The 22,172-nt window shown below is 45.8% G+C and overlaps 1 protein-coding gene across 1 annotated transcript in view; it reads left to right on the top strand.

Moving 5' to 3' along the window:
- LOC116504233 (complement C4-like) overlaps window positions 1–22,172 on the top strand; it is a 90,114-nt gene that overhangs the window by 44,225 nt on the left and 23,717 nt on the right. The window contains 12 exon segments of the mRNA XM_032211124.1: window positions 1,463–1,654; window positions 3,061–3,169; window positions 4,449–4,519; window positions 8,963–9,102; window positions 9,448–9,657; window positions 11,329–11,380; window positions 12,872–12,961; window positions 15,999–16,202; window positions 17,263–17,338; window positions 18,790–18,946; window positions 19,090–19,230; window positions 21,346–21,517. Of these exon segments, the coding sequence (XP_032067015.1) occupies window positions 1,463–1,654; window positions 3,061–3,169; window positions 4,449–4,519; window positions 8,963–9,102; window positions 9,448–9,657; window positions 11,329–11,380; window positions 12,872–12,961; window positions 15,999–16,202; window positions 17,263–17,338; window positions 18,790–18,946; window positions 19,090–19,230; window positions 21,346–21,517 (1,614 nt within the window).

Below are 22,172 nucleotides of genomic sequence, written 5' to 3'. Positions count from 1 at the left end.
GGTTCAAGGGTGGGTGGACAGAGCCTCCCACCACCACTACTACCAGTTTGCCCGATCCAGGCCAAACCAGGAGCAACCCACCTCTGTTGGGGGTACTGCAAGGTAAGGGTGTGTCTAAATATCGGAAAGCATTGTGTTGCCAACCTTCGGGTTATGTAGTCCTCCTCAAAAGCTGCATAATGATCTGATATAGTGTGTTTCTCAGCCTTTGCAATCTTAAGATGAGTGGACTTCAACTCCCAGAATTCCCTAGCCAGCTAGGGGAATTCTGGGAGTTGAAGTTCACATATCTTCAAGTCAGTGGTGGGATTCAGCCAGTCCGCACCTATTCGGGAGAACCGGTTCTTAACTTTCTAAGAGGTTCAGAGAACCGGTTGTTGGAAGAAATCTTCTTTTGGTTTTTTTCCACTTTACAGGGCTAATCCTGTAAGGAAGGCAGGAAGGAAACATTCTGGTGTTGTTTCTAGCCTAATCTTTATTGCCCTGTTTACAGAAACTGCCTCTCCCGTTAATCCTTATTACAATGTAACAGCTAAGGCAAAGTGCCCATCGACATGAGTAATGTTGAGTTGGCCACGCCCACATGGTCACATGACCACTAAGCCCCACCTACCCACCTGGTCACTAGGACAGAGAACTGGTTGTTAAATTATTTGAATCCCACCACTACTTCAAGTTGCCGGGTTGAGAAACACTGGTGTAGACTAAGTGGTGGGAAAATTGTAAAAAAAAAAAAAAAAAAGTAAAGTTATTTTGTTTGTTTTCTTGTTTGCCTGAATTGCTTCTGGAGAGGCAGAGAAACTGTGAAGTCTAATTGGGAGTCAAGGAACTCAGAACCTTTCCCCTGACCAAACCAAAAAAGTGGATTTTTTAAAAGCCAGCTTCAATTCTAGCTGAGTGTCAAGCTGCTGATTTCTGGGAGTTAAAGTCCATCTATCTTAAAGTTGCAAAAAGTTGCAAAATGCAGGCCTGGTCTATCAGAAAGAAAAATTTGGAAACTGCTGGGCTAGACCAGGGGTCGGCAACCTTAAACTCTCAAAGAGCCATTTGGACCTGTTTCCCACAGAAAAGAAAACACAGGGAGTCACAAAACCCTTCCCGTGCCTGACTATTTCCTGACAGGCCATGAAACTATCATATCCGGTTGAATTCAACATTCTGTTTTCTTCTGAAACTTTTCCTTTCTTGGATTTAACCATAGTTGTCCTAGCAGGGATTGAAAAGCTCAATAAGTCATGTACATGTGTGTTTGTGTGTGTCGCACATTGACAGTTGTGACACATATTTTGAGCCGCAGCAGAGGGATGAAAGAGCCACATGCGGCTCCAGAGCCATGGATTGCTGACGCCTGGGCTAGACTAATCAGAATTCTAAGAAGGGGATATGAAATCAGTATCTCTTTTGTTTCTGCATTTGACATCCACCAATATTTTATCTTCTTCTCCCCCTCTCTCGTCTGCAGTTGGCAAATACCAGACACCTAATCAGGTTAAATGCTGCAAGGGTGGCATTATACTGCTTCGCAATGCCCGGCCCTGTGAAGAGCGTGCCAAAAGGATCCAGAACACTGAGTGCCGTGAAGTCTTCCTTGACTGTTGCCGCTATGCTGCCAAACTACGTCGCCAGTCCTGGGGATCGCATGGTCTTGCAAGAGGCAAGTATGGTAACCCTGAGCCGGCTGAATAGGAAAAGGGAAAGGTTAGGTGAGGAAAGGCAACCCAGATGTTTGAACATCAATTCCTGTCAGCTCCCAAAGCACATTTGAGAACAAAGAGTCCCAGCTTCACCGTTCTTCCTCACAACAGGTGTAATATCTTTCTGTCAGCCTCCAAACCCAAGAAAGAAACGTCATCATTCTGAAAAGCAGATTTATTCATTGTTCCTCACCCACAGACAGAATGTTCCCAAACTAAATTAGGCTAATACGTCCCTTTGAAGCATATAGAGGCAGTCCTCGAATTGCAACCTTGACTTAGGTTGCGTGTAAGTAATTATTTTGGTCCATAAGGAGTTTCAAGAGACTGTAGTGCAGTGCTTCTCAACCTTGGCCCACCTGAAGATGCGTGGACTTCTACTCCCAGAATTCCCCAGCCAAATGGCTGGGGGATTCTGGGAGTTGAAGTCCACGCATCTTCAGGTGACCAAGGTTGAGAAACACTGCCGTAGTGTATACAGGTAGTTCTCAACTTATGATCCCAATTTTAGTTGCTAAAATGTCACAGTTTTAAGTGGGTTTGGCCCAATTGAACCCCTTTCTTGACACCATTGTTAAGTGAATCACTGAAGCTGCTAGATTGGTAACACAGTTACCCCATTAACGTTGCTTGTCAGAAAGTCACAAAAGGGGGTCACAGCCAGGTTGAAATGCTTTGAAGTCTGCTACTGATTTGTTTTGCACGGGCATGCGCACTTTGTGCATAAGTGCTACCATGTAGTGCTGAAAAAGGAGGATTAAGGTAAGTAGAACAGCGAGGGGGGGACAGCTGAGCCGCGTGGTTTAGATTCTCTAGGAAGCAGGATTTCCTGCTTTCTAGCGAATATAAATCACGCGGCACAGCTGATTGTCGCACAGCTGATTGTCAGAACATTTAAAAATGTTACCGGTTCGGCCGAACCGGTAGTTCCAATGATCAGCTGTGTGACAATCAGTTTTGCCGCATGATCACACTGCGACAGCTGATTGCCACACAGCTGATCATCAGAGCTACCAGTTCACCCGAACTGGTAGCATTTGTTTTTACTATCGGCTCTGGTGAACCGGTCCGACTCGATAGCATTTCACCCCTGAATCATAGTGAAATTCCAGAGACACCGCAGCAACTGTTAAGACATCTGAAGTTAAGAGGCCTAACTATCATTCCTTCTTAGGCAGGCGTCTCCAACCTCGGCAACATTAAGACTTGGGGACTTCAACTCCCAGAATTCCATGACTGGCTAAGGAATTATGGGAGTTGGAGTCCGCAAGTCTTAAACCTCTCAAGGTTGGAGAACCTTGCTGTAAGGTTTTTCGGAAAAGAGCAAACTGCCATCTTTAGCTGGTGACTATCTCTTTCTACATAGTTGACGATGAAGATGAAGAAGATTATTTTGATGATGACTTTATCACACTGCGAAGATTTTTCCCTGAGAGCTGGCTATGGAAAACCTTCGTTGTGGATAAAACCCTCACGTAAGTAGAACAGAAACTCATTTACAAGTCATGTTTCATTTCTTGGGAACGCCTCATCCATGTCACATATTGGGCTCCAGACAGTGGTGGGATCCAAATAATTTAACAACCGGTTCTCTGCCCTAATGACCAGCTGGGCAGGCGTGGCTTGGTGGTCATGTGACCGTGTGGGCATGGCCAACTCAACATTGCTCACGTCAATGGGCGCTACGCCTTAGCTGTTACAATGTAATAAGGGTTAACTGGAGAGGCAGTTTCTGTAAGCAGGGCAGTACAGATTAGGCTAGAAACAGCACCAGAATGTTTCCTTCCTGCCTTCCTTACAGGATTAGCCCTGTAAAGTGGGAAAAACCACAAAATGAGATTTCTCCCAATGCTTATAAAGTTAACAACCGGTTCTCCTGAATAGGTGCGAACTGGCTGAATCCCACCACTTGCTCCAGGGAACCTGGAACCAGATGCTGAGTCCAAATATTTGCCTGTATACAGATAGTCCGCGACTTGCAGAAGTTCATTTAGTGGCCATTCAAAGTTAGAACGGCACTGAAAAAAAAGGATTTAGAACTGTTTTTCACACTTACCACCGTTGTGATCAAAATTCAGACGCTTAGCAACTGACTCATATTTATGACGGTTGCAGTGTCCCAGGGTCACATGATCACCTTTTGCCCCCTTCTGACAAGAAGAGTCAATGGGGAACCCACATTCACTTAACAACGGTGTTGCTAACTTAACAACTGCTGCGATTCGTTTAACAACTGTGGCAAGAAAGGTCCTAAGATGGGGCAAAACTCACCTAGCACCTCACGTGTCTCGCTTAACCAGAGAAATTTTGGGCTCAATTGTGCTTGTAAGTCGTGGACTATCTATCTGTCAATGGGTCTTGGAGGGCTGGGATGAGGGCTTAATGTAAGAGTGAAAAGTCTAATGATAGCAATAGTAATAGCAGTTAGACTTATATACTGCTTCATAGGGCTTTCAGCCCTCTCTAAGCGGTTTACAGAGTCAGCATATTGCCCCCACAGTCTGGGTCCTCATTTCACCCACCTCAGAAGGATGGAAGGCTGAGTCAACCTTGAGCCGGTGAGATTAGAACCCCTGAACTGCAGATAACAGTCAGCTGAAGTGGCCTGCAGTACTGCACCCTAACCACTGCGCCACCTCGGCTCTTCCTATGATGACTAGTCGCTGTATTAAAGATTTTGAAGAGTTTTATGGCCTTGGTGGAAATGTCCGTGATATAGAAAGATGAGGAAAGCTTCTTCTTGGTGTTTTTCAGGGAACTATTTCATCTTCCCGATTCCATCACCACGTGGGAGATCCAAGCGGTTAGCGTGTCTTTGGCAAAAGGTAAATATCGATGATTTCTGCTTGTTCAGGAACCAGATACCCACACACTCTGCCTCTCAAAGATGTAGCCCAGGCATCTCCAAACTTGGCAACTTCAGGAGTTGTGGACTTCAACTCCCAGAATTCGTCAGCCAGCCAGGGATTCTGGGAGTTGAAGTCCACTAGTCATAAAGTCGCCATGTTTCGAGACCCTTGATCCAGCCTCTAAATTCTGAAAAACTCGTTAGTCCAACGCATCAGAAGGAAATCAGGTTTCTCCCCTCCGGAAGGAAGTTTCGAAAGTATATATAGCAGGGCTACCCAATTCTATAACAGCGTTGTTCCAGTGGTGGGTTTCCACATTTTTTTTATTACAGTTTGTTTGCATATGCGCGCATGAGCAGAAGCGTCCGGGCAGGTGGGAAGAACGACCCTCCTCTGCTGATCTGGTCCAAACTGGAATCAACCCACCTCTGTTTTGTTCCCTATGCCTGGGAGGGCGAACCTATGGCATGCGTGCCATAGGTGGCACGTGGAGCCATGTTTGCCAGCACAGCGCCCCTCACACATGCATGTGCCACACATGCTCTGGCACACATGCATGTGCCAGGCAGCTGATTTTCAGCCTTCTGGGGGGCTGCGGGAAGCCTTTTTCACCCTCCCCAGGCTTTAGGAAAGTCTCTGGAGCCTGGGAAGGATGAAAACTCTCTCTCACACACATGGGGGGTGGGAAAGCGCACGTGCATGGGGTGAGGCGTACACGCATGTACAGGTGGGTGAGCACACGTGCATGCGCGATAACGCGTGTGCGCACAATTTTGGCACACCTGTAGAAAAATATTAGCCATCACTTACCTATGCTATCCTTCTGGTGAACTTGCAAGATTCATGGCAAATCAAAGTGGCTTCCACAGATGTAAAAACAATATAAAAGAAATAAAAATGATAAAATAATAATAATAAAATAATAAATTATGGTAGTAAAATAATAAACATCAACCTACCACTCTGGTATGTGGCTATATGCATATTTCTCTCCCTCTCTCTCTTCTCCCTCCCTCCCTCTCTCTTCTCTATCTCTTCTTTTTCTATTTCTCTCCCTCCCTCTTTCTCTTCTTTAACTCTCTTTCTTTCTCTCTCACTCCCTTCTCTCTCTCTTCTTCCTCCCCCTCTTCTCTCTCTCTGTCTCTCTCTCTATTCTCTCCCTCTCTTTCTTCTCTATCTCCTCTTTCTCTCTTTTTCTTACTCCCTCTCTCTTTCTCCTCTATCTCTTTCTCTCTCCCTCTCTCCCCCTCTTCTCTCTCTCCCTCTCTCTCTCGTCTCTTTCTCTCTCCTCTCTCCCTCTCTCTTCTCTATCTCCTCTTTCTCTCCTTTTCTCTTTCTCTCCTTCCCTCTCTCTCCTCTTTCCCTCCCTCTCTCTTCTTTATCTCCTCTTTCTTTCTCGCTTTTTCTCTTTCTCTCCCTCCCTCTCTCTTCTCTCTCTCCTCTTTCCCTCCCTCCCTCTCTCTTCTCTATCTCCTCTTTCTCTCTTTCTCTCTTTCTCTCTTTCTCTCTTTCTCTCTCTCTTCTCTTTCTCTCTCCTCTCCCCCCTCTTGTCTATTTCCTCTTTCTCTCTTTTTCTCTTTCTACCCCTCCCTCCCTCTCCTCTTTCTCTCTCTTTCTCTCTCCCTCACCCCCCTCTCTTTCTCTGCCATGTTAGTGTATATTAGAGGTGATGACCCTTTGAGAGCTGTAGGCAACAAAATTTCATTTTAATGTATGCCGATCCGTGTACTTTCAAAGCGACCATAAAGTTTTTTTAAGTTTAAGTTGTGAAATAATCAGACAAAAAAGGGGGGGAGCCCCCAATTGCTTAACAGTCAGAAAAAGAAACTTAGGAAAAAATAACAAAATCACTGGGCTGGAAGAGACCTTGGAGGTCTTCCAGTCCAACCTTCAGCTCAAGGCAAGTCTTTATAGAAATCCAGACAATTAAAAAAACAAAACACTTTATTGATGGAGCACCTACACCCCAGTGGCTTTTGAGCTGAGTTGGGAAGGTTCTTTAGGATGAATCAAATGCAGTTAGTGCTTGACTTATGACCACTTAGCAACCATTTGATCTGGACATGCATCTGAAGCTCTGACCGTCAACACACTCACCCCACCCACTCCCGCTGTCATGCGCACTTCAGCCGTTTGGAAAACTCGGTCATATTTATGGCTGTTGGTAGCGTCCTTCAGGCACATAACTGCGTTTTAAGATTTACAATGAAACTGTTTGTGTTATTTCCGATTTTCAGCACAACCATGCCATAGCAAACATAGGCTTGCTTAACAACCGTGCAATTTGTTTTACGACTGATGCGTTTGCGTGAAAAATATTGTAAAAACAGATCAGCTGAGTGTACGACTATTATAACTTACAACCGCAATGGGCAGGCTCCATGACGGGTGTAGCTCAAGGGCTACCTGCGCTGGGTTTAGATGAGGGGTGTCAAACTCGATGTAAAGTACCCTAACGATGCCCCTGCTTTATACTAAGCGACCCAATATTATAATACAAAAGGCAGTGATTTATTAACAGCTTCATTAGGCATTTCTTATTCGCAGCCATCTTTTTTGCTTTCTTTACCTGCTTCTGAACTTTGCCCGTGTTACTTTCCCCCCTTCAGTCTGTGTCATAAATCACGTTACCCAATAGCTTCATCCATCTCAACCCAGCTACTGTAATCTGAGATCCGGCTCCGCCGATGCTCTGCATGGAATGTCAACACAGAGGGTTGACACTCGATTTCATTGACGATCACATCAGGAGTGTGTTTGAACTCAGGGGGCTGGGTTGGGTGTGGCCAGCTTGACAACACTTGTGTCAGGGCACTAGTGGTGGCCCAAATGCTCTGCCAGTGAAAACGGGCTCCCTGTTTATGGCTGCAATGGCTTCTTGCAAGCCTCTGGCAGCTAAAATGGAGCTCAGGAAGGCTGTGTATGCAGGGGTGGGCTTCAAAAATTTCAGCAATGGGTTCTCTGCTTGGTTGCTCTGTGAGCATGGCCATGGTGGGCGTGGCCTAGTTGACCTTCTGTACCTCCAGCGGGGGCGGGGGGGAAGAAACTTCCTCCCCCGGGCTTCAGAGGCCTTCCAGGGGGCCCGTATTTTCCCCTCCCCAAACCTCCGCACAGGCCTTGCATTTACCTCGCATCCAAAATGGGCCTCATGGAGACTCCTGGGAGGGGCGTGGTGGGGTGGCAGGGCGGAGTGTATTGGGTGGGGTCATCCAGGGCGGGATTTTTCCAAACCGGTCATAACGCTAGCTACGGGTTCTCCCGAACCCGGGCTAACCCATAGCAGCCCATCCCTGTGCATATGACATCATGGGCCGGTCCTTTGCTGTTCCATAGGCAGTGCCATCTTGTTTTTTGCTTCTGCACATGCCTGAGCAAACTGGAACCCACCCCTGGTCCTGTGGGCCAGATCTAAGCACCTCGCAGGCCAGATGTGGGCCGTGGGCCATGAGTTTGACATCCCTGATTTAGATGAACTAATAGTCTTGTTAGGTAAGCTCCCTGTTGGGAGAGCGAGTGTGTTCAGTGAAGTGTTGTGAGAGTTGTGTTGGAGAACACACAAACCAGCATACAGAGACTGCAGTTTAAATAGGCTTTTACTTTCATGGAAATAGAGGTATCAGAGTCCATCAAACAGTCCAAGTCATACACGGATAAGACAGTCAGTCATCAATGTCTTTCAGTTAAGGGATAATCCAAATAACATAGTCCATAATCATACAAGCAGTCTGATACTCGTTTTCATTTTCGTTTTCCCTTTATTTGTATGCCGCCCTTTTCCCTGGGGGGACTCAGGGCGGCTCACAGTTCAAAAAAGTGGGGGGGAAGACAAACAATACTCCAACATGGAGACAATACAACATATTAAAAAGAGAGCACAACAGTCACACAATTCGGGTGGGGTTAGAATCTTAACCCCAGGCCAGCCAAACTCAAAGTTTGCTAGCAGTTGCAAAACTTACAATAGCTCACGGCACTTTCTAACAGCCAGCTTCCAAAACACTCAGATCAGATCAGCCCAGCATCTAACAAACAGAGAGCTAACAGTCATTCTGGCTCCCTCTTATGGCCGATTGAGGAAAACAGCAACCAATCACATTTTACAGTATGAATTAAAGAAACAGGTATAGCATTGTTACATGATTTATATATTGCCAACCCAACCGTTAGATTATATTCCTAACAAGTCTGATCCACCTTCAGGGCCTTTGTAGATTCCCCACCCCCATTTCTACCTGTATCAGGATCTCCCCTGTCAAACGGAGGCTTTTCAGTTCAATATTTAAACTTCCCGTACCATACTTGTGTTTCTTAGCTCCATGCCTTGCTTATTTCTTTTTTTATTTGTTTGTTTAGTAATGGAGTTCCATTATTATCCAGCTGCTTCTCTTTGCTAATGTTGAGTTCTCCCTGTGTTTTTAGGGATTTGCGTTTCAGAACCTTTCAAAATTACAGTCTTCCAAGACTTCCACATTTCTCTCCGGCTGCCCTACTCCGTGAAACAGTTTGAACAGATAGAGCTTCGTCCAGTCTTATATAACTACCTGCCTGATCCACTCAACGTAAGTGATGTGCAAATCCATACAACGATGCGAAAAAAATATTGCAGATTAATATTAATAGGATGGAACCAGATCGGTTTCTAGAGTATTGGGTTTTGTAGGCATTGAATTAGAAAAGGAATGTAGATTCTATTCTATATTGGAATATAGAATGGCGGAAGAACAAGTGGTCATAAATCTAGGAAAAACACCCACACCCCGTAATTTAGAAAAATAAGGACAAGCAGAAATGTACGAGTCACTATCTCAGTTTCAGTATCAGAGCCGCTGCTTGGTTGTTCTTGGAAGAGATATTTAATATTTGAACAGATCTTGTTTATCTTTTCTTTTCTTTTTTTGACATAGGTCTTGGTATATCTGGAGCCGGTGGAAGGCATCTGTTCCCCAGCAACATTTGGACCAGCACGGAAACGGAAGGTGGAGGTGCCAGGGAACTCCGCAATTCCTGTGCCCTTCGTTCTGGTGCCCACAGGGGCGAATGACATACCCATCACTATTATTGCTGCTGGCGAATGGGGAATAGGGGACAAGGTTTCCAAGAAGTTACGGGTCGAGGTAAGAAGCTTCACTTACAGCACGCAGGGTAACAAGTGCCCCATAATCTTGCTCCACGTGAGAAAGGGTGTTAAGTCAGGATAAGGAATCTTCCAAAAATCACAAAACTGCGCCTCATTTATTTTGGCCATGTCACATTTTACTGGAGGAAGCAAGTATGTTAGGAAAAGTTAGCCGGGGTAGGCGGGGAGGAAACCAGGCCGCCAAAGAACAAGGTGGCTGGACACCATTAAAGCTGACACCAGCCAGAGTGTAAAACATTTCTTTAAATACAGCAAGATTGGAAGATGTGGAGAGACCTGGCTCATAGAATTGCCAAGAGACAGACATAATTGAATTGATAACTACTACTACTTCTCCTTCACCTTCTCCTTCTCTCCTGCCCCCTCCTTCTACTACTCCCCCTCCTCTTCTTTTTCTTCTTCTTCCTCCTCTTCTTCCTCCTCTTCTTCTTCCTCTTCCTCTTCCTCCCCTTTTTCTTCTTCCTCTTCCTCTTCTTCCTCCTCCTCTTCTTCTTCTTCCTCCTCCTCTTCCTCTACATCCTCCTCTTCTTCTTCCTCCCCCTTTTCTTCTTCCTGTTCCTCTTCTTCCTCCTCCCCCTCTTCCTCCCCCTCCCCCTCTTCCTTCTCCCCTCCCCTCCTTTTCTTCTTCTTCCTCCTCCTTCTCCTCCTTCTCCTCCTCTTCCTCCACTTCCTCCTCCTCTTCCTCCTCCTCCCCCTTTTCTTCTTCCTGTTCCTCTTCTTCCTCCTCCCCCTCTTCCTCCTCCTCCCCCTCCCCTCCTTTTCTTCTTCTTCCTCCTCCTCCCCCTTCTCCTCCTCCTCTACTTCTTCCTCCTCCCCTCCTCCTCCTTCTTCTTCTCCTTCTCCTTCTTCATGATCATCATCATCAAGTCTTCTCCAAGCCAAGGATTAAATTTGCCTTTTGAAAGGGATGCTGCCTGGTATACTGCCAAAGTCAGAGGAAGGAGGAGGATCAGAAATGGCCAGGAAATCCTGGCTGATTCCACTCTTAATCATAGCTAAACATAGCAATTTCAGGTGACAAAGGCTTCGTAAATCCTGCTAAAGTGCAAAAAGAAAAAAGAAAAGAAAAAAACCCATCACCAAATTCACACAGCAACTTTTATAGAGTTTTTCTGGATTAGAGACGAGGAGATGCAAATATCCGCAGCTTTTATGCAAAATCCTCCAGATGGATGACCACATTTGCTAGTTGTGCCTAGATTTACTGTGCCCACTTGCTTCACAAATACCGTTCATCTTTTATCACTTGATAATAATAATAATAATAATAATAATAATAATAATAATAATAATAATAGCTACGTAATCCTGCCACAGAAAAATTGGAACTGGAAGGGAACTAGAAGGAACTAAAGATTGAAATTAAAGGAGAAGAAGTTTCAAACTCGAGTTTGCTTCTTTATAGATTCAATTCTTCATAAAGTTCTTTTCTTTTTTCTCTATTATTTTTTCTTTCTTTTCTCTTTTTCCATTTCCTTTATTTCTTTCCTTTCTGCACCTTCTACTTCGTCTTTTTATCCTTTTAGGGTTTTTTTAGTTTGATAGATTTGCTTTTATTGTTGTAATTATAATTCTTAATAAAATATGATTACAAAAAAAAAGAACATGATGCTTAGCCACACCTGTTTCATTTCTTCTCCCTTTTCAGAAAGAGGGTGCCATCAGCGTAGAAGAATATACCATTCCTCTTGATAACCAAGGTAAGACATTGTGTCAGTGGTAAAAAATTTATTTACTACTTCAGCGAATAGATGCGCAAAAATTGGGATTCACTACTCCAGAATAACACTTAAGTCCTTTCCAATACAGTCCTTGACTTACGACCACAGTTGAACCCCAAATTTGCAATGCTAAGTGAAATGGTTGTTAAGTGAGCTAAATCGAGTTTGACACCCCCGATCTAGTGACCTGTTGGCTCATCCTTATAAAAAAATATTTCCTTATCAGATTTCTGAACGCCTTCAACAGTGACAGAACTTGTAATGTAATTTAAATGTGCTTAAAAGTTCAGATATTCATTCAGAAATGCATCTGCCTTAGAAATGCGTCATGTTTAGCGCAGTCAAACATCAGCCCAAGAAATCTTTTAGGTTATTTTTTATCATGTCCTAAAACTCTTTCATAAAATGTTTTATAAAACTAGCCAATTTTCAATCCCATGAGATTCATGGTTCCCAGATTTGGGAAGCATTTTGTAAATTAGACCATTTGAAGTACTTTGATTCAAAACGTTTTACCGTGTGGTGCACCATTTCACCCAATTAAAGATGGGATGGCATGGCATGGCATAGAATTCTTTATTGGCCAGATATGATTGGAGACTCTAGAAATGACAGGAATCAGAGTTTTCATAGTATATAACAGGGGTAGTCAACCTTTTTATACCTACCGCCCACTTTTGTATCTCTGTTAGTAGTAAAATTTTCTAACCGCCCACCGGTTCCACAGTAATGGTAATTTATAAAGTAGGGAAGTAACTTTACGTTATAAAATTTATAAAGCAGAGTTACAGCAAACCCCTACCGCCCACCATGAAAGTTGGAACGCCCACTAGTGGGCGGTAGGGACCAGGTTGACTACCACTGGTATATAGCCATGATGGCAAACCTATGGCAAGCATGCCTAAAGTGGCACGCAAAGCCATTCCTCTTCTGGGTTTCTGGTGTGTGGATGTGTGCAACGATCAGCTGTTTTTTTGCGCATGGACCAGTGACGGAAATTGGAAGAGCTAGTCTTCCAGTTTCCGTTGTACATATGCGCGGAGGCAGCTGATCATCGCCCGCGCATGCTTGCCAGTAACTGGAAGACAAGCTGGCTGGTGCACATGCCAGAAACTGGAAGTTCATTTCCCAGCCTGTGCATGCCCATTCTTCTGGGGCGCGTCCCTGATGAGCGCGCAGACTCCCTTCCCAGTGAAGTTCACCATCCCTGGTATATAGTTTCCACTGGCATGAAAACGAAAAGTTAGACAGCTATTACCCTTAGCCACTAAAAAATTCTTCGGGGGGGGGAGGGCTCCTTCTACACCTGTTCCAACATCTGGCATGTCTGGTTGAAGGATGTTATTTCTGATGGGGAAGGAAGCTATCAGAAGCACAATTTCTAAATGGTTTGCCAGGGCTTTAGGAGATGCTGCATTGGGGCAATATAGTGAGTTAATTTTTTTTTTAACCATCCTTTGTTTGGATTAGGTGATCTCATCAGATCTGTGACGATTTCAGGCGACTTGCCATCCAACGCCATTCCTGATGGAGACTTCAAGATGAGTGTCCGTCTAACAGGTGAAGAGCAAATTTGAGGGTTTTTATGCCAAGCCAGCTTAGCTTTCTATTCACTACCAGGTCTGCAGTGGTGTCATTTCAGATAAGCTTCCGCAACTGGGCCCTCTTAATAGAATAATAGCATAATACAGTTGGAAGGGACCTTGGAGGTCTTCTAGTCCAACTCCCTCCTCAAACAGTATACCAGTGGTTCTCAACCTGTGGGTTGGGACCCCTTTGGGGGGTCAAACGACCCTTTCACAGGGGTCGCCTAAGACCATCGGGAAACAGATACTTTCGATGGTCTTAGGAACCGAGACACCAATTTAATGGTTGGGGGTCACCACAACATGTGGAACTGTATTAAAGGGTCGCGGCATTGGGAAGGTTGAGAACCACTGCACTATACCATTTCAGACAAATGGTTGTCCACTTTCTTCTTCCAACTCCAGTGTTGGAGCATTCACAACTTCTGGAGGCAAGTCGTTCCACTGATTAATTGTTCTAAATCACAGGAAATTTCTCCTTAGTTCTAGGTTGCCTCTCTCCTTGATTAGTGTCCGCGATCCAAGTAAGGGCACCCATTGAAAGCAGAAGTCCGAGGCAGGTAGATTCCTCAAAGAACCATTTATTGGGTACAACATATGGGCACAACTGGTGAAAACCGACTCTGAAAGTTCCCACAGTTTTCACCTAATTAAAAAGTGAAAGTTCCCCCTTCCCCCCCCCCCACTCTTCAGTCCCATTGTCCAATAGAGGTGCAGGTCGGTTGCTTGGTTACTGCTCCATTTCTTCCCCACCACCTGTTGAAATGTCAAGGAAAACTTTTTTGTTTTGACTACAAAACCCAGCTAACTGTTACACACACACACACACACACACACACACACACACAGAGAGAGAGAGAGAGAGAGAGAGAGAGAGAGAGAGAGAGAGAGAGAGAGAAACACACACACACCTGTCTTGTGGCAACCCTGAAGCCGTAAAGATGGGTTCACTTCAGGGTTGACAATTAGTTTCTATCCATTGTTTCTTGTCCTGCCTTCAGGTGCTTTGGATAATAATTTTGTCCCCTCTTCTTTGTGGCGACCCCTTAGATATTGGAACACTGCTATCTTGTCACCCCTTGCTTCTTCTTTTCACTAGATTAGACACACCCAACTCCTGCAACCATTCTTCATATATTTTTAGCCTCCGGTGGTGCCCTAATCGTCTTTATTGCTCTTCAAAAATATTGGCCTATGATTTCCATTTTGTTGCTGACCTTGGGAATACTTCCTTGGGAATAGTTGGAGGAATCATTCCACCCTGCTGCAGGACATGAGATTGGAGAAAGCTGATTTAGCTTTTGATGGGTTTTTTTTTAGATATTCTTTAGATGCTAACTGTATATTGTTCTGCTGCAGTGATGGGATTCAAATAATTTACCAACCAGTTCTCTGCCCTAATCACCAGCTGGGCAGGGCTCAACACTATCCCCTGGCCATTCAATCCTTTTTTTTTTCAATTTGGGGTACTTATAGCCCAGCCCTTCTACTGTTCAAAAGTTTTATTTCTTTTAAGGCAAACATTTCATCATTCCTCAATCAGTAAGACATCGAAGTACAATTTTTTTTTGTATGTCAAAATAATTCTAGTCATTCAATCCTATTTTAAAAGTGAAGCTTCTAAGAAGAAGCTTCCATTGGACTTGTCAGGATTTCCTTTACGGCTAGTCCTTGACCTACGACCACAATTAGCCCATTGCGAAGTGGTACGGTCATAAAGTAAGTCACCGCATGACCATGCCCTACGAAGCCCCATTCTGTGCTACCATCGTTTTAGTGAATCCAGATTCCTCCATGGACTTTGCTTGTTGGACTGGCAAGCTTGCAAATGGCAATCACATGACCCCAGAGTCAATGCAGCCGTCATAAGTACAGGCCAGTTGCCAAGTGTCTGATTTGCAGTTGGGTAACCATTAAGAGGGACGTGGTGGCTCAGTGGCTAAGGCACTGAGCTTGTTGATCAGAAAGGTTCGAATCCCTAGCGCCATGTAACAGAGTGAGCTCCCGTTACTTGTCCCAGCTTCTGCCAACCGAGCAGTTGGAAAGCACATAAAAATGCAAGTAGAAAAATAAGTACCACCTTTGGTGGGAAGGTAACAGCGTTCCATGCGCCTTCAGCATTTAGTCATGCCGGCTACATGACCACGGAGGCGTCTTCAGACAGCGCTGGCTCTTCGGCTTTGAAATGGGGATGAACACCGCCCTCTAGGGTCAGGAACGACTAGCATATATGTGGGAGGGGAACCTTTACCTTACCTCATTTGTCGGCTGTGACCAGGGGGGCATTTGCCCAGGTTCACCTGGTGCACCAGTTGCGTCCCTACCTGAACCGGGAGGCACTCGCAACAGTCACTCACGCCCTTGTGACCTCAAGACTGGACTACTGCAATGCGCTCTACATGGGGCAGCCCTTGAAGAGCATTCGGAGACTTCAACTGGTCCACAATGCGGCCGCGCGAGCGATTGTGGGTGTACCTCGATACACCCATGTTACACCTATCCTCCGCGAGCTGCACTGGCTTCCAATCGGTCTCCGGATACGCTTCAAGGTGCTAGTTATTACTTATAAAGCCCTTCATGGTATTGGACCTGGGTACTTGAGAGACCGCCTGCTGCCAATTACCTCCCAAAGACCCATTAGATTGCACAGGGTCGGCCTCCTCCGGGTTCCATCCACCAGCCAATGCCATCTGGCTACGACCCGGGGGAGGGCCTTGTCTGTTGCAGCTCCGGCCCTTTGGAACGAACTCCCCGCGGAGATTCGGACCCTCACCTCTCTCCCTGCTTTCCGAAAAGCCGTTAAAACCTGGCTGTGTCGGCAGGCCTGGGGTTGATGAGCTCCCTTCCCCTCTCGACAGGTGTGGTTGTTGGTCATTTTAAATGTCTATTTTGTACTTGTATGTTTCCCCTTCCCGTTTAAGTTGTTCGCCGCCCTGAGTTCCTTTTAGGGAATAGGGCGGCATATAAATAAAATAAAACTTAAACTTAACCCTTTCTTCATCTTCACACAGGATCAATCCCTGCTGACACCCTTCAGAGTTCTTTGGATCCCGACGGCATCTCCTCCCTGCTGCGGGTGCCACACGGATGTGCGGAACAGACCATGGTGTTGATGGCCCCTGCGGTCTCCGCCATGCAATACTTGGACCAGACAGAGCAGTGGCTCCTCCTGAAAGCAGAAAGCAAAGAAGTGGCCCTGGCAAACCTCCGCACAGGTAGCTATGACACACATAGGGAAGATGGGCTGCCTGATCCTTAGGAATAACGTGAACATCGTAGGGGATACCCCTTGGGCCGTATCAGCTAACAAATTGAAAAGGAGCACCAGCAGTAATTGATTAACATCTGTATCATCACCTTACTGGCTTTTCGTGGAGCCGAACTTGGCAACTTTAAGGCTTGTGGACTTCAGCTCCCAGAATCCGTCAGCTAGCCATGTTAACCGGGGAATTCTTGGAGTTGGAACAGTGGTGGGATCCAAATAATTTAACAACCGGTTCTCTGCCCTAATGACCAGCTGGGTAGGCATGGCTTGGTGGTCATGTGACTGAATGAGCATGGCCAACTTGACGTCACTCATGTCGATGGGTGCTTTGCCTTAGCTGTTACAGAAAGAGGCAGTTTCTGTACGCTGGGCAATAAAGATTAGGCTAGAAACAACACCAGAATGTTTCCTTCCTGCCTTCCTTACAGGATTAGCCCTGTAAAGCGGAAAAAAAACAAAATGAGATTTCTTCCAACAACAGGTTCTCTGAATTGCTTAGAAAGTTAACCGCCAGTTCTTAGGTGCGAACTGGTTGAATCCCATCACTGTTGAAGTCCACACGTCTTAGTGTTATCAAGTTTGGAGACCCCTGTCTTGGAGCAATGACCAACTGATAATGTTCTATTTAATCAACAATTCTCTATTAAATGAGCCTGGTCAAATCCTTCCTCTAGCCCAGGGATCCCCAACCTGTGAACCGCAGCCATGAGGGGTTTGCAACTGGACTGCGGAAACATCCGGCAAACGCACACCCTCCAAGTGAGCGGCAGGCATGCATACATGCCGCTTGTGCAAATGGAGCTGCACACATACATGTTTTCCAGATGCTCCATCCTCTCCCCCCACCCACCGGTCCACAAAGTCAGAAACATTGGGGAAGTCTGGTCTAGCCTGTGCAACAGGAAATGGTGTAAGCCCTCAATTGAAAGTGTATGCAAATAGCAAACCAGTCTTTCTCCTTCTCAAAAAGCACCATTAATTTCTTCTCTCTTTCATTGTTTGTGTTGCAGGCTATACTAGAATCCTCACTTATCGGAAAAATGATGGGTCTTATGGAGCTTGGACCCACACCCCCAGCAGCACCTGGTAAGAGCAGTGCAAAAGAGCTTGGGTGTCAGCCACAGGGAAGAGTCATAGAGTTGGGAGATGCCATAGAGATCTAACCCTATCTATGCTCAGGGTGGAGAAAGTCACCATGTCATATGGCTGCCTGTTCCACTGACTGATAGCTCTGTTTGCCAAGTGTGAGGAGAGTGTTTCCTTCCTGCCTTCCTTACAGCCCTGTAAAGTGGGAAAAAAAACAAAATGAGATTTCTTCAGGACAACTGGTTCTTTTGGACCAGTGAACAGTCCAGCAAATACAGAATAACAGAGTTGGAAGGGATTTTAAGCTTTATTACTCCCAAGTCGACCTTTGTTCCTTAGCTATTCCCTTGGTCTGGCAACTCTGCGCATGCGCACACTGGAAACAGGCTCCAGCTCACTGATGTCTGATTCCGAAGGCAGCTGATAACTGTCAGACGGCCCTGGCCCCCTCTCTGCCTCCGATGCAGAGCACTCATCAGAGCCTTCCCCAGACTCCAGGACTGGCCCATGTTCCTCCCGAACCTCCTCACTATCTGAATCGGCTGCTGGTGGGCCGCAACACTTTCAAGATGATGATGATGATGATGTTATCCATTCAGTCGTGTCTGACTCTTGGTGACTCTATGGGCCACGTCTATCCACATCTTCCGTTCTTTCAATTCTTGGAGCTGTTTTATGCTGTGGCTGGTGTCCAGCTACCATGTTCTTTGGTGGCCTGGTTTCTTTTTACTGCTAATCCTTCCAAACACACATTCATTTGCTTTCTCCAGTGAGTAACAGCTCACATCACCCCCTAGTAATCTTAGCATGACCTCGTTAATGACCAATTGAATATTTAGGAGGTGCAATTTGTATGTTATAATGACTTGACAAGATATTAAAGTTCTACCTTCTAGGTCAAGGGTGTCAAAATCAAGGATCCTGCCTGCAGGGTGCTTCGATCTAGCCCACGGGGCCACCCTGGAAACAGTGAAGGACTGGCCTGTAGTGCCTCTGGAAGCGAAAACAGGCTCCCGGGCTCCATTTTCACTGGCAGTGGGTTGCAGGAGGCCGTTGCAGCCAAAAATAGAGATCGGGAGCCCATTTTTGCTGGCAGAGTGCTTGGGCCACCGACACGAATGACATTGAGCAGGCCACGGTCCCCCTGAGGTCAAGCACAACCCAGATGCGGCCCTCAAAGGAATTAAGTTTGAGACCCCTGTTCTAGGTGGTTCTCCTCTTTGGTCCATCTGAGCCGAGTCTTCTCAGAATTTCACGTTCTTGGCTGTTACTTCAAGGGAGCTAGAAGCAGTAATCCAAGGTGCTCCTTGTTACCGAAAACAGTTATTCAAAAGGTCCTCTTCTCCTGCTCCCATCACATCAGCCTCCCTTTTAAACTGGGTTGCCTGCTGGTGTCCCCATCCACACTTCCAGGAGTCATGAGAGTTTACTCCTTTCGCTTTTTGCTTTAGGCTCACAGCTTTTGTGGTGAAGATTTTGTCCCTGGCTCGGATCTACCAGGACGTGGAAAGTGCGGGGATCCGGGGATCGGTGCAGTGGATTCTGGAACAGCAACAGAGCGATGGTTCTTTCACGGACTCTCACCCTGTCTACCACCGAGAGATGCAGGTGAGGTCTTAGCCCCCTCCAGTTTGACTCATTTCTCCACTTCTTTTTGCACACGTACAAAGGCGACCTCTCGTGCCTCAAAATTCATCCTGATGTTCTGGTCCTCGTCCTTGAGCTTTTCTTTTTTTTCCCCTTCTCTCCAGGGCGGTTTGGGTGGCCTCCGTGGCGGAGTCTCGTTGACAGCCTTTGTCACCATCGCCCTGAAGGAAGCTTTGCCTTTGTATGAAATCAAAGAGGAGGACGATGAGGCAGAAAGGCAGAAACAGGAGCAGCTGAGCCGACTGGTACCCACCACTGCACTTTGCCATGTGAAAACGTTGCTATATAGGGCATGGAATCCGGGAGCCTGAAAAGCTCCACATTTTTCTTTAAAAGGGAAAGAAAGTTACTAGTCCCCATGAAGGTTGCAGCCAGTGGGCAGTTTGCATGTGCTAAAGCCCGAGTAGAATTATGTACTATGAGTTGTTTTGACCTGGGCTTCCCCAAACCACGAGCCGACTCCTTGTCCTGACAAAAAAACCCTTTTCATTAAGTTACTGTGAATTCCTCTCATTCACATCCAGCAAAGTCTTTCAAGGGAGGATTTACAGTCACAGACCTTATCTGGCTTGGAGAGCTGACAGGCCGATATCTTCAAAACTTGGCAAGGAGCCTCGGAGAGTCACGAACCAATTAAGTGAACTAATTGGCTCTTGCAAACTCCACTCCCCTTTTGTTCCCCTTTTATTTCCTCTGGGAGGGGCCATTCATCGTACCATTGTTTGGTAGCCTTACTCCCAAATCGACCCCTGTTCTTTAGCTGTTCCCTTCATCTGGCAACTCTGCACATGCGCACACTGGGAACAGGCTCCAGCTGTTCATCTGCCTCACTGATGCCTGACTCTGAAGGCAGCTGATAACTGTCAGACGGCCCTGGCCCCCTCTCTGCCTCCAACACAGAGCCCTCATCAGAGCCTTCCCCAGACTCCAGGACTGGCCCATGTTCCTCCCCAGCCTCCTCTCTGTCTGATTCTGCTGCCAGCTCCACAGGCCACTGACGGACCACTACAGCTCAGTAGCTGTTTCCCAAATTTCACCAAGTCAGGGAAGGATCCAGGGTTTTATGTGAAGCAGCTGACCCAGCAATCCCAGAGAAACTGGGATTGGAGACTCAGTTCTCAAGTAAAACTCCTTTCTCAAGTTTGTTTCTCTGGTTGGGTCACTCCAATCCTTTTATACACACTTTGGAAGCAACTGCCTGCCTCATGTTACCCTTTGTCTACTACACCAATGTTTCTGAACCTCAGCAATTTTAAGATGCGTGGACTTCAACTTCTAGAATTCCTCAGTGAACATTCTGGATTCATCAGTCATTAGTCGTGCTGCCTGGGGAACTCTGGGAGTTGAAGTCCACGTATCTTAATGCTGCCGAGGTTCCAAAAAAACTGCTCTATAGTTTAATAGCAAAAATTAACAACAACAACAAACGAGTCTGCGCATCTGTCTGATTATGTGATGATGCAACTGTGGTGGGACTAATCTCTTGGGTGGGGGAATGAATCTGCCTATCGAGATGAGGTGGAACAGTTGCTTGTGTGGTGTAGAGACAATAACTTGATCCTTAACACAAATAAGACCAAGGAGTTTATAGTGGACTATAGAAGGAATAGATCAGACATCCAGCCGGTGCTCATCAATGGAGACCAAGTGGAGCTAGTGGCCAGCTTTAAGCATCTGGGTGTTATCTTAAAACCTGACCTGGAGCACTCACGGTGCAGCACTAGTTAAAAGGGCCCAGCCGAAAATATACTACCTGAGACTTCTCAGGAAACAACAACTGAATGAAAAACTGCTGTTGACCTTCTACCGCTGCACCATAGAGAGTATTTTAACTTACTGCACCTGTGTATGGTTTTCCAATTGCACAGTGGCAGATAGGACAGCACTCCAGAGGGTCAACGCCATTGCCCAGAGGATCATTGGTTGCCTTCTCCCCTCTTTGGAAGAGCTTTACAGCTCCCGCGGCCTTAAGAAAGTCCAAAACATTCTTAAAGATCCATCTCATCCTGGGCACTTTATTTTTTTTTTAACTATTACCATCTGGCAGACGGTACAGGACAATAAAAACAATGGCAAATAGGCTGAAAAACAGCTTCTAACCCTGGGCAATAACTATATTGAATTCTTCAGAGTAGTGCAATATCGGGTTTTCAGTTTCCATTATAGAGGATGTGAAGGATGTATGTTTGTGTTTTTATTTTTATAACTGTAATGTACACTGAGGATGGCGTTTAATTTCATTGTACCATGTGCAGTGACAATAAAGTAAACTTAAGTTTTTACCAGTCCCATTAATTATTATTATTATTATCATTATTGAGGTCCCAAATTAGTCCCAATGTCATTTCCTTCTCTTCCAGAAAAGTAGCTTGGAACGTGCAACGGCGTATCTTGCCACATCCCTGAGCGGTCAGTCCCTGGGGCCCTATCCCATGGCCATCAGCAGCTACGCCCTCGCATTAGCTTCTCAGGACAAATCCGCCATTGCTCTCGCTGGCAGCCGCCTGATGGAACTTTCCTTGGAAGACACAAGTATTTTACCTCTTTCTCCAACTTCATGAAACACTGTTTAGAAATACCTGTTCTGGGAGTGTGTCTGTGTGTGTGTGTGTGTATGTGTGTGTGTGTGTGTTTGTGTGTGTACAACTTACAATCACAATTGAGCCCAACATTTCTATTGCTAGGTGAGACCTTTGTTCAGTGAGTTTTGCCCCATTTTACAGCCTTTCTTGCCACATTTGTTAAGTGAATCATTGCCGTTGCTAAGTTAGTAACATGGTTGTTCAGTGACGGTGGTTAAGTGTGTTACTGACGTAACAGCTGTAGCAAGAAAGATCATAAAATGGGGCACAACTCACTTAACAAATGTCTCATTTCTTAGCGACATAAATTTGGGGCTCACTTGTGGTTGGAAGCTGAGGCCTACCTGTCATTTGAGCCTGGTTAGTGGTTACAGTATTTGTGTTTCGTGGGAGAGCATAAATGTGAGTTTAATTTGTTCTATGAATCATTGAGTTGTTTAATAGCTGGATGGGATGGGATGGATGGAGGGATGGATGGGATGAAGGGAGGGATGGAGGGAGGGAAGAAGGAAAGTGGTGGGATAGGAGGGAGGAATGGGATGGGATGGAGGGAGGGATGGAGGGAAAGAGGAAAGAAGGGATGGGATGGGATCACTGGTGGGTTC

Source organism: Thamnophis elegans, chromosome 2 (assembly GCF_009769535.1).
Source record: "Thamnophis elegans isolate rThaEle1 chromosome 2, rThaEle1.pri, whole genome shotgun sequence".
NCBI classification, from domain to species: Eukaryota; Metazoa; Chordata; class Lepidosauria; order Squamata; family Colubridae; genus Thamnophis; species Thamnophis elegans.
The sequence above is the reverse complement of the archived record's forward strand: the minus strand, read 5'-3'. Positions and strand labels throughout refer to the sequence as shown.